We start from the raw sequence: 16,343 nt of genomic DNA on the forward strand, positions 1-16,343 counted from the left end.
ATCAAGGGAAAGATGGTAAGTACTACTAAAAAATGAAACATATAGTTTTAAAATAATTGGATGATATAAATGCTCCGCAATCTCAAAGAAAAAGTCGTCATTGCTTAATATATATGTATATTTAAAATAGTTTGATCCTATCACAATCATTGATCCGATTTCACCAGTATTTATCTCGTATGAAATCTCATTACTTCTAGATAAAACGTCATCAATGGTCTCCTAAACCTGAACATTTCCTATTTTCAAAGGAGGCTTCACAAATATTACTTCACTCTACATTCTCTCGACAAGACAGAATCTACAGGATCAACTACTGTGCTTATTTTACCAATTTGGTCATAAAAGGGCATTTTCCCTTGATGTATCATCAATAATCTTTACGTCTCCTTTCATTTTCTGGAGATATCACCAAAAATAACCTTCAAAAAGTTATCAATTACAAGAACTGGCTGATTTTTCCAATTAACGCACGCTTAACCAATCAGTCAAAATGTTTTAAGTGCAGAAAAACTTAAAATAGTACTTTAATTTTGTGTGATACGATGCAATCATTAAACTTGATTGGCATTACTAAATTAATGTTACTAAACAAATATTGGTTGTTTAATTGTTAAAGAAAAAGACTCGTTAAAAAATTCAAATACTTCCTCACATTGTGAATATAATAAATGAACCGTCAAAACTCAACAATATAAAAACAATACTTAAATAAATCATCTGAAGTCGTTTCTCGAAACTTTCTAACGTACTCTCCAATAAAGGTCTCACCTCCCGTCCTCCTCGTAAAATTACAGACCTTCGATAAGGCTACGAATTCCTTCCATGGCATTGGCAACGATAATTACGAAACATAGATCTTTGGTGTGAATCTAGCATTTTTTACTAAATCTATCACGAAATATATTTTGGATGTATTTTTGCCGATCAGTTGGGGCCAAAATTTTTCACAAAGCTACAGTAGTAGTCACCGAATTTCATTGATTTAAGTCATTGCGTTTATATGAATTCGATACAACAACAGACAGTCTACCAATTGATGGATTTAGTTTAAAATTTGGTGTGTATCGATTTTTAGATACAATATCTGTGTAAAGGGAAAATGAAAAGGGGGAATGAAAAAGGGAAAGGGAAAAAATCGATGTGCCAAATTTTATTTACCTAGCTCTTTGGGTTTTGTAGTTATCGAGTCATTTGCATTTGAACATCTAGACAGACAGACAGAGAGATTTTCTGTGAATGAATTTTGCTCAAAATTTGATAGATATCTAAAATTTTTATTATAATTACATATACCAAAATTCAACCATCTAGTTGAAAGTGCTTTATAATTATCATGTTCACAGACAGACAGATATAATGCCAAAAATGTGCTTTTCGGACTCAGATATGTCTAAACGTAAAGTTTCGTTAAAGCATCAATTTCGGATTTTTTGTTGATAGTAGTGTTTTCCTCTATGCTTCTCATTCGAGAGAATAAAGATCGATTTGTTCCATGATTGACCAATACACTCTCCCGCTTCAACACCAAAAAATGTTTAGCATCAAATAATACTCATCAAATTTTTATCAGAATTAATGCTGGTATTATACCTCTCCAAAAAATCAAAAGATCAACAATTAAAATGATTAACATGAATTCCCATTATCTTCCAAATACTGGCAAAGAATATATACCGAAAAATAACTTTACTGAAATCTAAGCCTATTAGGAAAAAACTTTTGAAAAAATGGAAAAAAACTTTTAGTGATATATAACGAAATAGTACAAAAAAATGTGCATATAACATTGGAATTTTGCTATTTCTAAATAAAAAAGAGGTTTAAATATTTATTATTGACGACAGGGGAGTCTTAAATAGCCATAAACTGGAAGAAACATTCTGGAGAAATGAAGCTCCTTAAATTTATTCTTCTCATTACTCTTATTGTGAAAGAGTACCCACGAAATTTAAAAATATGTAAAGAACATTCCATAAGCTGGAAGAAACATTCTTGAGAAATGAAGCTCCATAAATTTATTCTTCTCATTACTCTTATTGTGAAAGCATATGCATGAAATCTAAAAATATGTAAAGAACCTTCCACAAACAGCAATGGATATAAAACTACGCAAACATCCACGCGCACATTTCTTCCTGCTTATATATAAATATATTGAATATACATAATTTATTTCAATATTCATCCCATTTTGTGTTTGTGAGCAATTTACAGGTATTACTTATCGTCTTCTACATATATTCTATTTTTTAAGCCATCGTATTTCATCTAACTTATGTTTCTTTAATGAATCCCCAGGGAAGCTACTGGCCATATTTGAGTAACTATTGTGTAACCTCTAGGTGAACTTTCATCATTAAGAGTTCTTATTCAAATGATCCAGCGGGAGTGATCTCAAAATTTTCTCGCGTACTCTGTAATAAAGGAGTTAATCATATATCCTCTCACAATATCATGGGTCTTAGGTAAGGCTACAAATGAATTGCCTACTACTGGCAATTTACTGATCTTTGACGGGAATTAAGCATTTTTGCTGAAACTATCTTGCAACCCTCAGTGATTTTTCTGGCGATTTATCTCTAGGCGTGCAAATACTATACGAAAATCGAATTTTTGTCTTAAACGCGTATTTCCCAGTCGATTGAAATAAAAATTTGGCACAAAACCACACTCGTAGTCACAAAATCCCATACCAAATTTGATATATTTAATTCATTGTATTTTTCAGCTATCGCGTTTATATGTTTTTGAAAGTATTGACCAACAGACGATCAACCCTTTGACGGGATTGGTTCTAAATTTGATAGGCATCTACACTTTAGATGCTAAATCTGCTTTTAAATTATATATATCAAGCTTTCCTCGTTTTGTAGTTATCGTATTAACTTGTATTCCGACGACTTCTTCTATATGAACTTCGTCCAAAATTTCATAATGATCTTCATAGTGACGCTTTATAAACTAGATAACAGCTCAGGCACATTAGTAATGACTTTTGTCTTGTGGTCATGTTACGCGGCTACAAACCGTAAGGTTACGAGTTCGATCCTCGTCTATAACCATTAGCTACAGATCTATAATTAAAGTGTGAAGACCGTATATCAAATTTTATCCGTTTTAGATCAGTGTTTTTGATTTACCGTGCTCACAGCTAGAAAGATATAATGTCAAAAATCTGTTTTTGGAACCCAGGGAAGTTTTAAACGTGGAAATTCTTCAAAAATCTCCAGTTAGATTTTTTTTATCATGTCAGAACATGATGTTGTTTTGGTTAGGGGGTTTTGTAGCTCGAAATCGGGTAGGCAATGAATATTGAAACTCAAAATCGCGTAGGCAATGAATAAAGCATAAATGACAATTTTCATCATCATCTTTTAATCACATATATGTTTTTACCTGGTTTTACCAATATTGCACTATTATTATGTATGCTTTTTTGACAGCAGATGCGTTTTTAAAAGGTTGACGTAGAACTATGACACCATAGCTGTTATTTCATCTCAAAATCGATTAGCTCCAAAACTTTGCTTGCCAGCTAGAAAAATTGAAAATGAAAGTTAAAAAAATTGAAAATGAAAGTTAAAAGCATTTAGCTTCAAAAGTATATAGGTTTCTGTCGCATGGTGTCAATGTAATTTCGTTTAAAAAATAATAACGTTCTCTTTTATTTTGCAGCTTTGGGGTCATTATTGAAATATTACAAAATTTTATATTAACAACATTTCCAAATTCTACCGTAACATTAAGTTTTAACAATCTGCACTGAGTTCTGCTACACATTCGACTTATTCTATCTTTAAAAGAATTTTTTTGTGAAGCTTTCTAAACTAGAAGATGCTTAGAATGCATAATAAAAGGATTCATAAATATGTAAAGCTCCACAAAATCAAAAAGATAATCAGCCATGAAAGGAGTCGAAGAACAGTAAATAAAAACACTTATTCTTTACTCCAATCAGCTGAGATAACTCATGATGATATAAGTTGAGTTGTAAATCTGAGAGTTACCCATAAAGATTCTCAATCTTTTACTAATATCTCACGAATATTTCGTCAAATTAAATCTATGACGCCCTATTGCACCCTCATCTTGTTTTATTTTTTAGTGTTGTTATTTTCGTAAGAGGTTTTTGAGGGATAAAAACAAATTATGATCAAACGCTTAGAAGTTTATGCATATGCGAACTGAATTGGATGACAATAGCGTAAAGGAGTTTCTGGTTATGTAGATGCGATGCATGGGAATGTAAACTTAAGTGAAGTCACATATTGGAGCAACAGGCAAAGCGACAGATGTGCAAAAATACTTTTATTCGCTCGTTCGAAAAACACTTGTTTGGCTTCATTTCTTGTCATTCGACACGAATTGCTTGTTTGTGTATTGTGCTATTTAATTTATTTTTTATCTTGTTATCATATAGCTTGAAGACTATTTTGATCCCATATCCCAATTATGTGAAATATACATATAAATTTTAAGTCTTATCGCGATCCACTATTTGGGAACCTGTGATCTAAATAGTTAAGGCAAATTTTGGATAATGGGTTGATAACTCTTTAGCCAAATTTCAACACCTCAATGATCTCAGACTCCTATTCTGCCACCTACAAATCATTAAATGATACTTTTTGAGTTATCTGATTGCTAATCAGGCAATTCTACATAATTATATGCATATAACTATCTCCATGATTTATAATTGAATTTAAACTTTTTCTTTAACTACATTAAAACTTTTCATGATCCAAAGGAAATGGATATGAGTTATTAAATTGAAAGTAGATTCTCAACTATTCTACTTCAACTCTCTCATATTTTTATAATCAAAATTGTAGTGATCGATATTCGTAATCTTTTATGAAAGGATATGTTCAGTACACTTGAAAAACATCTTTTAAATTTTATTTATTTATTTATTTTGCTTTTTAGGGGATTCTTAATCACGTTCATTCGATGGGGAAAATCCATTAATATGCCAAAAATGAATCTTCCAAAATTGCTATTTAAGCCTTACGTAAGGTAAGTAAGCAGGGTTTTTTTTTTGTTTTATATATATAAAACCTTACGTAATGTTTTTAATTTAAGAGAATTTAAAATAGAAATGAAAAAATCGGATGGTGTTTCAAAATGACTAAAATGCGATATTAATATAGCAAATCAAAATTTTCAAATAACAGTTTTTAAAAGTCTGAGATAAAAAGAAAGATTGTAAATGAAAGCAATGCTTCACAAAATTAATAAATTTTGCTGAATTCATGCTCGTGTTGTTATTTAATTGCTGAATTTTAGTGTAGAAGTAATTCAGTTCAAATAGTATTGTAAGAAAATTTAATGTTCTGTAACATTTACGAAAGACAAGAGCTTCAAAAACTGTTAGACAATAAATTTTAAAGAGACTATCAAATGCCATCTTAATTCTGAGATTCATTATACACTTATTTTTGAGATTTATTATAATCAACACATCATTCTTTATTTACTAGTTATTTTTATTCCATAAACCTTTTGAGGCCAGTTGATTTGCCATCTTGACAAATCAGTATCTTAGTATCTTAGGCATAATTTGATATTCTTAGTCTCTTAGAAAAGTATTTTTAACCCTTGTCTTATTGACACAGCCAAAACTTTGCATTTGAGGCAGAACCGGTAGAGAATTTGTAAGTCCTGCTGGGCGGTATAGTAGTGAAAGGGTTAAACATCAAATTGTAGCCAATATTCAAACCATATTACTTTACTATCCTGTCATCGGTTTTGTTCAATACATCTATTAATCTGCACGAACTGTTGTTTAATGGAATCAAGTCACCTGACGTAACGATCCTAGTCATCTAACATCTAATTGCGAATTATCAATCTTTCTTTTTTCTTGCAAACTAGATATATTATCCCCATATTAAAACAGTACAGACCATTTTACAATCAAATGCCTATTTAGCAAGGTTAAATTAAAATATGAGCTCAAAGGACATCCATAATTCTTCAGCTTACTGGGTATATTATTTAATATAATGGGCGTTATAAACAAATTTAAGGAAAAAAAACTGATAAAAATAAAATACAAAATAAAATTCACTATAACATTGTTAAAGAATATGAAATAATAAGTGTAATTCCCATTCTTTACCCTTCAACAATGAAAGAAAACACGCAATTAAATATTTGTATGAAAATGAAATTGAATTACAAGTAAACTGCTGACATCGGGAGGAAATTATTTTGCATTATAAGACAGTATAAAAATTATTTTTGAACAGTAATATATTTGAAAATTAGCACCAAAAAATGTTAAAATTTTTCTCAGCTCCTCATTAAGGTGATAGATTTGATAGGAATTTAATTTGGAGATCAATAGTTTGGATTTTCAATATTTTAAGTTGTTGTGATTATGAGATATTTCAAGGATTCTTTAAAAGCGATATACCTCGCCAAATCATCAATAAAACTAGCAAAACTTCGGGAAATCTACGACTTTTTTCTGAAAAAAAAAACACTGTTACAAGGCGATGATTACATGAAAGCTATAAATGTTTCAAGGTACCAATGCTGTATCGGTAGCAACTATAAGATTGTTACTATTACATTGCAAACTCTTATGCTATTACATTTCATTTTTGATATCTATTTAGTTTTTCTAAGTGTGAACTTAAATGCCTATGCAAACATTTACCAAATATGTTATATTTTTACCTTTGTACAGGATGACATTTTTCCAATTATTGGCAATAGCTTTGTTCTTACTCTTACCTCTGTTTGGAAATGGACCTTTCTGGGGGGATTTTGTTGGCCCTTACCTGAAAAGTTGTCGGGACAGATGGTGGTTGAATCTGTTTTATATTCAAAATTACTGGCAGTCAGATGATACAGTACGTAAAGAAGTCATTTTTTTATTTCCTTTCTGTATTTATTCTTTAGATTATGATTTAAATTACTAATAAAATATTTTCAACTTCAGTGTCTATACCACACATGGTTGCTGGCTGCTATCATGCAGCTGTATGTAGTAGCAATGATAGTTGTTTGGTTCCTCATTAAGTAAGTATTCAATTTTAATAACATTTTATTATACATTCAAAAAAATAGTTATTTAATTTAATCTACTGTTTTAATAAACAACAACGATTTCAGTATATAATGTTATTCAAAATAGTTGCACTGATTACAGCTTATTGTACTGTAAAATCGAAAAGCTGTAAAAAGACTTAGACGCAATGTAAAATGAAGTTGAAAGGGTTGGTTGTTTTTTGTTTTTTTCGGCATATATATTAATTATTCCACGTGACTTTCTTTGGGTCACACCTGAAACATCATCTCTTCTCCTTGCAACAGCATAAGAATTGAAGGGGTTCATAGAGAATGTCATACGGAAGTGAAATGGGTTTTTGTATGGATGTTTGTATGGAGATATATGCTAATATAATGGGGACCAAAAAAATATTTGAAGAAGAATTAGCCAAATACCGAATATTGTTAAGAAAATCTTCCAGTGGGTTCGTAATGGTAAAAGTCCTAAATGTTGAGTAATAGAAAATGACGCTTTATTTCATAAAGAAATACAAAGCACAGATAGCAAATACACAGCCGAGATATACACAAAGAATAGCATTTGTAAAAATTTATAATATAAGCAGACAAAAAAAAGCAATAGAACTCATATTACAGTTAGAGATCTCACTCTGTGATCAACACTCTAAAGACAGAATTGATTCACTTTGCCTTTTATGAAATTTTCTAGAAGGCTCTTCGGGTCTCAGCTGCTTATAAATATATCGTCATAATTCTTGTATTTTTCCGAATCTTAATTTTCATTACCAGTTGTGTTGATAAGTTCGGGGCATCCATTCGGTATTAACCCTGCATTCATTCACTATCCATTAAAACTATTTGAAAATATCTCTTTTCCATAATCATGTTAACATTGCAGGAAAGTAATATTACAAATTCGTAACAATATTCATGAATGTACAAAAATGGCTGCGAACATGCTTCGCAATGGCTGAGAAGAGTTAAACTTCCATGTGTAAGATACTCATGCAACCATGGGAAATATGTATCATTCAGCAGTTGTTATCTATCCAAGCAAAACTTTAAGCCTCCTTTTATATTGTGTGTGTGTGTTTTTTCTATCGCTCGTTTTAAGAAAGTTATAACCATTTGTTTTGCATAATCCTGCATTGTTCATTTCCTTCCTCAAAAATAAATTTACGACTTTGCTATTTTTTAAAATGGCCATTTTCACTGTGAAATAGGATTCATTTTCTTTTTATGAACAGTTTTAACAGTAATTTAATGGTATTCAATAAATAACTCATTTTTCTTATTAATGTATAAATCATTTATTTTTCAGGAAACCAAACATTGGATTTATATTAATCATAGTAATTGTGATATGTGGCATGGCAGCAGTAGGAGCAATCGTTTTCATACATAAACTTCCTGGAGCTCTTTCAATGTATCTTCTAGATGGAGTGTGAGTAATATATTTGTAAATCTCATTCAAATATACAAATTAATTCAGAAAAATTTAAAAGAGATTTGAACTTTTAATACGAATCTTCATAACATGATACTATTTACGACTTGATTCGTCTTATCTTGCCTTAGTCTCGCTTCATTGTTTCAGCTAACGTATTCTATTAGTAAATTCACATAGGAAGATGTCAGCCTTAGCCTGAAAGCATTATAAAATGAAGAAATCGTCCAAAGCCTTAAAATGTGTAAAGACGTCAATAGATAATAAACTGAAAATATTAATATTTAGTTTTGCTTAGTTGCAAAATAGTTATGTCACAGGAAAGTCATTATTTCGTTGAACCCAGTTATGCGCCTTCCTTATTGAAGTCACAAAATGCCGTTTCAGGAAATGTAGGAAACTATTATAAATTAATCTCTTTAATATAAGAATAATCTAATAATGGCAGTAACACGCTTTAGCATCTTTATTTTTTAAGTCTGTTTTTTTGTGCGCAAATAATGAATACGGGCATTCATAATAATTAGATTTCATTGTGTAAACTTGCAATTAGAACCCGGAAGTATTTATGAATTTGCAAATGGATAAAACTAAGTTATTTCTTTTCTTCTATTCAGCAATTTTTTTAATTCTAAATTTTGTAATGCATTTTTTTCTGTTAGTAGAGCAATCCTTTATTTCAATCCGATTTTAATTATTAGTTTTAATTAGTGCGTATCTGTACATTGTATTGTTGTGAGATCGTATATTTCACATTTAACTTACATTTCTTATTCTCAATTGTAGCAAAGTTTCATGGGCAGAGTTCTGATGATATTTTTTTTCAGTCTGACTTATATTTTCTGTTTGCATTGCATTTCTAGACAAATGCACATTTCATCGTTTTGAAATCGAATTTTATTATTCTAGAGACAGATAAATTTTCTTTTACGTAATAATGCTACAATATTTTTAAAAATCTTTTATTATTTTATCTAGAAATTTTCCATTTTATAGTTCATTTAATCACACTTATTTTGCTTCTTGATGTTTATGCTTGGCAGAATACATTATTTTATGAAATGCAGCTTTTTTGTTCCAATCTTGTATCATATTTTGTTTTTTTTAGGCTAATTGATCATTATTAGTTTTAAACCGATGTTAACAATGATTTTTGATTTGAGTGCTCGTTAACATTATAGATAGAGAAGATCTCACTGTATATCTTCTTTTACTGTATATTTTTACTTTTGCTATATATTTATTTACATCTAAAATGCATTACAAATAATATCTTATTTCCTAAGCATTCTACCAATATGCATGAGATATTTATACTGTCTGTCAGTTAATTTGTGACAAGCATATTTAAAATAATGTTAACAGTATTAGAACATATTAAATAAGCACATCTTCTAGCATTAAAAATATATTCATTTATCTTAATATTAATTAAATTTAAAATTACTGCTAATCTACGAAAAGAAAATGTTTTTAAATGAGTTTAAAAACCTATAATTTAAATTACTGTTTGACTTCTTTAATTGTAGAAAATGGTAAAAATTTTAAACTCGATTTCTATATAAAAAAAAATGTTGTTGCATTGCATCATGTTATATATCAAAGTAACAAAAAAATGTATTATTATAGCATTGCATCATGTTATATATCAAAGTAACAAAAAAAATGTATTGTTATAGCATTGCATAAGTTCCATTATAAATAGTAACACACTCATGGTTTAATATCTGTTATCACATGGTATATGAGAATGCTGTGCTTTAAATGAGACTTTGATGATGGAATGTCCTCAATTTGGAGTGGTGAGGAAATTTACTTGAGGGGGATGTTTTTGAGGCCGCGTCTTCTTCATTAAACCACCGTTCAAAATTACAAGGTTTTTTCTTAAAATAGCCTTTCTATTTCTTCAAAACGGGAAGAAGTTTAATTATCATCATTTTAAAATCAAAAAAAAAAAATTATATTTTACTGATTGCCAGAAAATCGTTTCAAATATCCTTAAAGTTTTATACATTTCATATTAACTGTAATATAAGAACTAAATTCTCATATTATTCTCATAAATTCATTAATTCTTTTTAGATCTGGGCCAAAAATGTGGAATACATTATTCATTAAGACGTTCGACCACGTTGGTACCTTTTCTATTGGTCTTGTCACAGGATATATAGTTGCAAAGTATAAAAACAGTATTAAATTTGGAACGGTAAGTTCATTCCTAAAACCAAAAAACTTTGGTAAGAAAGTAAGTTCTTACACTACCATCGTATATAAGAAGAATCAGGAGAAATACTAATAAAATTGCGATACTACATTCGTGCAGTTGCTGTTCTTGTTTGTAGCTGTTTTGATGAAAGGCATTTAATAATTAAAAAAAAACAAAGTATTGCTTGTTCCATTATAGTAATTAGAGTTTCTAAATGGTGTGTTAAAATAAGAACAATGCCATCTTTATTTATTTGTGATTATTACTAATGTTAAACCAAATCGAGTGTGTTGGTCATTACAGGCCAGATCACTTGACCTACAGCTACGAAATTTAGCACAAATTTATTTTAGAAGGTAGAAATATATAATACAGAACCAGTTTTTAAAGACTTGATTAATTACAATTTAAGGAAGATTTTAGTATTTCCTCGTAATAATTTCCGAAAATGTTATTGCTCATAAATAATTTTATATCCCCTTTAATTCAAATAATGCCATAATTTTTCCTGAGTTTTGACAAATATTTTTTTACATGATTTTCGACAATATATTTCTTTATTGCAATGAAATTCAAGCCATTTTTATTGTTTCTTCAAATACTTAATTGAATGATTTTTTTCCATTATTCAAACTAGTTAAGAATAATTGTTTCTTATCTGAGTAATTTACATGATAAATAAGAAGTGCAGTTATAGTCCTATGAAAAGCAAATGCTCTTAGAAGAAAATTAATAAGACAATTATATTTTTAGCGTCACTAAGATTTCATAGGAAGGATAATTTATTCACTAAATAGAACAGGTATAAGATTATCAAAATAACACTGCTTTAATATTTATTATAATACAGTGTTAAAAATATTTATAGTCTTGAAACTCAAACTTGATAGTCTTGAAACTCAAGTTATGCATAAGAGATTAATTTGAAATTAAGCAAGGCCAATAAGATCACATGGTCATTAATGCAGCAATACTTTCAAAAATGATGATTAGTGCCAATGAAAAGCAGATCTTGATTTTACAAAAAATTATCAGGAAACTTCTGATAGCGGATATTTATTGTCACTTTGATATTTATTATGTAATCAAAAAACCTATATCAAGTTCATTATAAGAAAATCGTTATATATGAATGAACTTTCACTCACAATAAAGATTCAGTTTAATCGATTCAGTTTCAGATCAACCGCTTCATATACAATGACAAATCTGATTCGAATTTCAGAATTTTGATTTTTAAACCTATTATTAAATCAAAGAAGAAAATAATTTTAAAAGAAGATATTTTCGGAAGAATTGAATATTTTTTTTTTACTTCTTATTTTGACTTAAATAACAATAAATATCCTAAATAAAATATTTATTATTATGTCATCTAATTTGCATACTTTTTGCATTTGCTAATACTGTGACACCTAATTTCCAAATTAAGCAAATCTATAGGTCATGGGGTTAAATTCTTTTTTCAAACAAATCACATATGTCAATTATTGATTATGTTTCGTTTTTCTTTGTGACAAGAATAAAAATAATTTTATTGTAAAAAGATTTTTTATCTAAAATTCATTAAATTTATTTAAATTACTGTATAAAAAGAAAGACTTATATATGAAAATATATTTCCAACTTTATTTGAATCAATAACTTTAGAATAAAAAAATACTTCTCATTCTAATTTTTGAATAAATTAAATCAAAAGTTATAACTGACAAAATTAAGCAGTATTGCAAAACTTCATAACACTGATTTACAGAAATTTTAATGTTGAAATGTAATTAATTTTTTTTTTGTTTAGGTTGTAACTACAGTAATTTGGTGTATTGCCTTGGCTTGTTTGCTTGCTGTAATGTGTGGGCTTTACGAATATCGTCATGGTGATCTGAAAATGGAATCTTCTGTAGCTATATTGTATGCTATGCTGAATAGAAACGTATATGCTTTATTCTTAGCTTGGTTTACTATAGCTTGTGTCACTGGCAAAGCTGGTAAGTACATTTATGCTTCAATTTTCATTCCACCTTTTTTAAAAAGCTGAATGATGGTTAAATTTTGGATTTTTGGAGAAATTTTCTTAGCTTGTGGAGGTTAAAATGGTTTTGTTCTATGTGGTAATGAAACAATCATAATTAATTGAAAGTAAAATGAAAATTTTTAAATTATTACATAATAGGTTTTGTGATTTCTAGCAATTAATTAGAAAAATGAATGCAAAAAAATCGCAGGATAACTGTAATTAATGATTTTTTTCAATTCCTACTGTTAGTTCACACTCTCCCTGTATAGTATATTTATTTATATATCTTGTTCAAATTTTCAATCGTTAACAAAATACCCTTTATTCATCCACCCAAGTTCAAATACATTTTTTTAACTTGTAGTGGATGACACTTGATGTTAGTACAGTTTTTTTCAAATATTAATTAATTAATTTAATTTAATTAATTAATTTTAGTTTTATATGGGAGAAAAAAATAGACCAATAGATGGCAGCACTATAGTGTCATATTGACTAATAAATAATTTTTGTTGTTAACATTATTTTAAAACTAATAATAATAAAAAAAAACTTGTATCAATAAAGGACATATCAGTGGATATGAGCTTTTTATGGGCTTCTGATATAGATTATTGTTTATATAGATTATTGGGATGTTTGAACCCGAGGTTTTAAGGTTTCGAACCCATCAGGTCTACTGTGCCATCAGGTCTTCACAATTTTCAAGTAATAGCTGATAGAAAAATCTATAAATTTTTACAGATATGTTAGTTAAATCAAACAGCATTCAGATATAACTAGAACAGAAATAAGGTATTAAAGGAACTAAACATGGTTTCTTGACATGAATTAAATTTTTGTAATCTGGAGATCTATGAAAATGTAGAAATAAATGTGGATTATAATCACTCTGGAACTAATTACGTAGAGTGGAACTCTCTAGCCTTATCTCTTGTATAATAAATAAATAAATTTTGTTAATTACATTAATAACCTTATTTATTTTGATAATTTATTGTATTTTCATTATAAATTATTTATCAATTAGGATTTATCCCTGATGTCTTATCTTGGAAAGCTCTTATTCCTGCATACAGATTAAGCTTTTTAGCCTACTTGTTGCATCTCATAGTCATTTACTATCACATTGGAATAATGCGTGAAAGGATGTATCTAAGCCATGAAGAAAACGTGAGTATTATTCTTTTTGCTATCAAATGTCATAAGAAAAACTTCTATCAAACATCATAACATAAATACTTTTTAATCAAATATTCAGAATTTAAAAAGGTCAAACGTCATTTTTTTAATATTTACCGTCGCTGTGCTTTAATTTTTTATGTAAAATCATCATGATCTTAAGTTTGGAAGTAAAAGACCCAGTTTTTGTAAAATGCTACTGAGTGCTTTGAAATAATACAGAGACATTGTACAATATCTTGAGTTGCTTGGGGGAAAAACCCAACTGATTTTCGTTCTCTCCCCCCCCCTCCCTCTTCAAAATGAATTCAAATTACTTTTTCTTTCAAAGATTTTTTTTTTCAAACATTTATTCATTAAATTCAATATTCTGAATTTAATGAATAAATGTTTAACTCTTCGAAGTCTAACTCTTTGAATGCTAAACTCTTTGAAGTCTGCCTCCAAGTGTTTTATGGAAGAGATTTCACCTGAACATATTATTATTGGTATAGGCCTCTCCAGGCGGGATCGTATTGACAATTCCTTGTTAGTATTGGACTTCTTCAGCGTACACAGACTTAATATAGCTCTGCTGTTCTTGCGGATGTGCAACAACAACAACATTCATGATATTATTCTTTATGCAATAATTTCAAAGCAGTACACGAGGAAACATCTATCAAATATATGCAAATCCCTTCTCTCCTTTTTTTCTGCAAATACCTGCTCTTTCTGTATGAATGAATTCCTACTCTCTCTTAGTATTTTCTCTGTTTATGTCAAATTCTAAATAAGAAAATTTATAATTTCTTTCTTAGTGTAAATAAGAATTACACTATTTTTGAGATTTCCACAGATTCTTTAAAAAAACCAAAGCTGACTTTTTTTATAGGATCAGTTTAGGGATTGCAGTATATAAATGAAAAATTCTGAATGCAATAATGCATTCTTAAAAAACAATTTAAATAGAATTGTGGTGAAGCGTATAAGCCAGCTAACAGCTACGGGACATGAGTAATTACTTTTATCTTGTGGTCTTGTTACTCGCCTGCGAACCACACGTTCCCAGGTTCTATTCCAGCCAATTCAACTTCCTCAGAATTCTGATGCGAAAATAAAAATTTATCATTCTCAAACATAATTTTCTTTTTTCTCCCTTTTAGATAATTAACTATTTTGGATATTTGGTAACAACATTTGTCTTGGCTTACTTTTGCTACATTTTCTTCCAAGTGCCTTATATGTACATGGAATCACTGATACTGAAAAAAGATGTCGAAATAGAAGGAGATAATGCTTCAACAGACATTGAAAAAGAAGATATCAAATGTGCTTTTTCTGATTCGAACGATTTATCTTTGACGGCGAAGTCAATAAAACGCCACATTCAGACAATATCAATCAGTTCCATCAAAGACAATCATATCTTGACAGGAGTTCAACCAGGACAAGAGAAGTTCTAAGATGGCAAAAACCCTGAATTGAAAACTCATCATCAAATAGTCTCATCAATGCAATTTAATATTTCAACCGTCACCAGCATATTTTAAGTAACTTCAGATAAAGTACATATTTATAAGTGGATATAAAACAGAAGTGTCTGTTACTAATGTACATAATTTACCTTGGTTTCTTTTCTTAACTAAGACCAGTGATATAATTCGTTTTGTCTTAAACCAAAGCTCGTAAAGTACCTACAGGCCATAAACTTAGGTTTTATTCAATGTTCTGGATCCAGTGTTAAACGATGGAAAGTATATTACCATGATTACAGCTCAATTCTATGTGGAAATGTGTGTTATTTCAAGGAGCCAGTGCTTGAAAGCAACATGAACAAAATATTTTGTATATTTACTACTTATTTGACTGCAAAATGAAATGGTTTAATAAATGGAAATACCATGAATATTGGAATAATATATATTCCCATTGTACGGAAAAATTCGATATTATGTTATGTAAACTGATTAATGCGTAAATGGATATTTTTATTTATAATGTTGAGTATACTTATATCTTATAGAAAAAAAGATATTGATTATATGTATGTGCGATGGAATAAAATGTTATTTCAAATAATACAATTTTTTTTCTTTCTTTGTGAATTTAACACAAAATAAATTTCAAACACGCTCTCCACAAAATTGCATATATTCTATAGTAAAATATCTTGCATTTCACTAAGTATAATTACAATATCACCTATGCTACCTACTTTACTATGTATAATTTAATATCCATGTATCCTATATAACATATTATTTATCTAAGGAGATATCAAAGAATTCAAATATCCCCTTCGATAAAAAATAATACGCATAATAAGAAAGAAAAACTTGTCTAATAGATAATCACAGATGCTCATAATTTATTTTTATGGGTTATTTTTCTATCATGTTTTGGGTTCTTAAATTATCTTTGTATGCTCAGATAGGTTTTACAATATTCAGCAATTTTGTTATATTTTCTCCAAAAATTTAACAAAT

General features: G+C 28.9%; 1 protein-coding gene across 1 annotated transcript in view; it reads left to right on the top strand.

Annotated features, from left to right (window-relative positions):
- LOC129963195 (nose resistant to fluoxetine protein 6-like) overlaps positions 1 to 15,916 on the top strand; it is an 87,320-nt gene extending 71,404 nt beyond the window's left edge. Inside the window, exons 8-15 of the mRNA XM_056077368.1 lie at positions 4,933 to 5,022; positions 6,701 to 6,866; positions 6,956 to 7,035; positions 8,348 to 8,470; positions 10,556 to 10,679; positions 12,475 to 12,664; positions 13,724 to 13,866; positions 15,021 to 15,916. Coding sequence (XP_055933343.1) covers positions 4,933 to 5,022; positions 6,701 to 6,866; positions 6,956 to 7,035; positions 8,348 to 8,470; positions 10,556 to 10,679; positions 12,475 to 12,664; positions 13,724 to 13,866; positions 15,021 to 15,320 — 1,216 coding nt within the window. The 3' untranslated portion in view covers positions 15,321 to 15,916. The remainder of the gene's footprint in view (positions 1 to 4,932; positions 5,023 to 6,700; positions 6,867 to 6,955; positions 7,036 to 8,347; positions 8,471 to 10,555; positions 10,680 to 12,474; positions 12,665 to 13,723; positions 13,867 to 15,020) is intronic.
- The last annotated feature ends 427 nt before the right edge of the window (positions 15,917 to 16,343 follow it).

The sequence above is a fragment of the Argiope bruennichi genome, chromosome 3 (genome assembly GCF_947563725.1).
Source record: "Argiope bruennichi chromosome 3, qqArgBrue1.1, whole genome shotgun sequence".
Classification (NCBI taxonomy): Eukaryota; Metazoa; Arthropoda; class Arachnida; order Araneae; family Araneidae; genus Argiope; species Argiope bruennichi.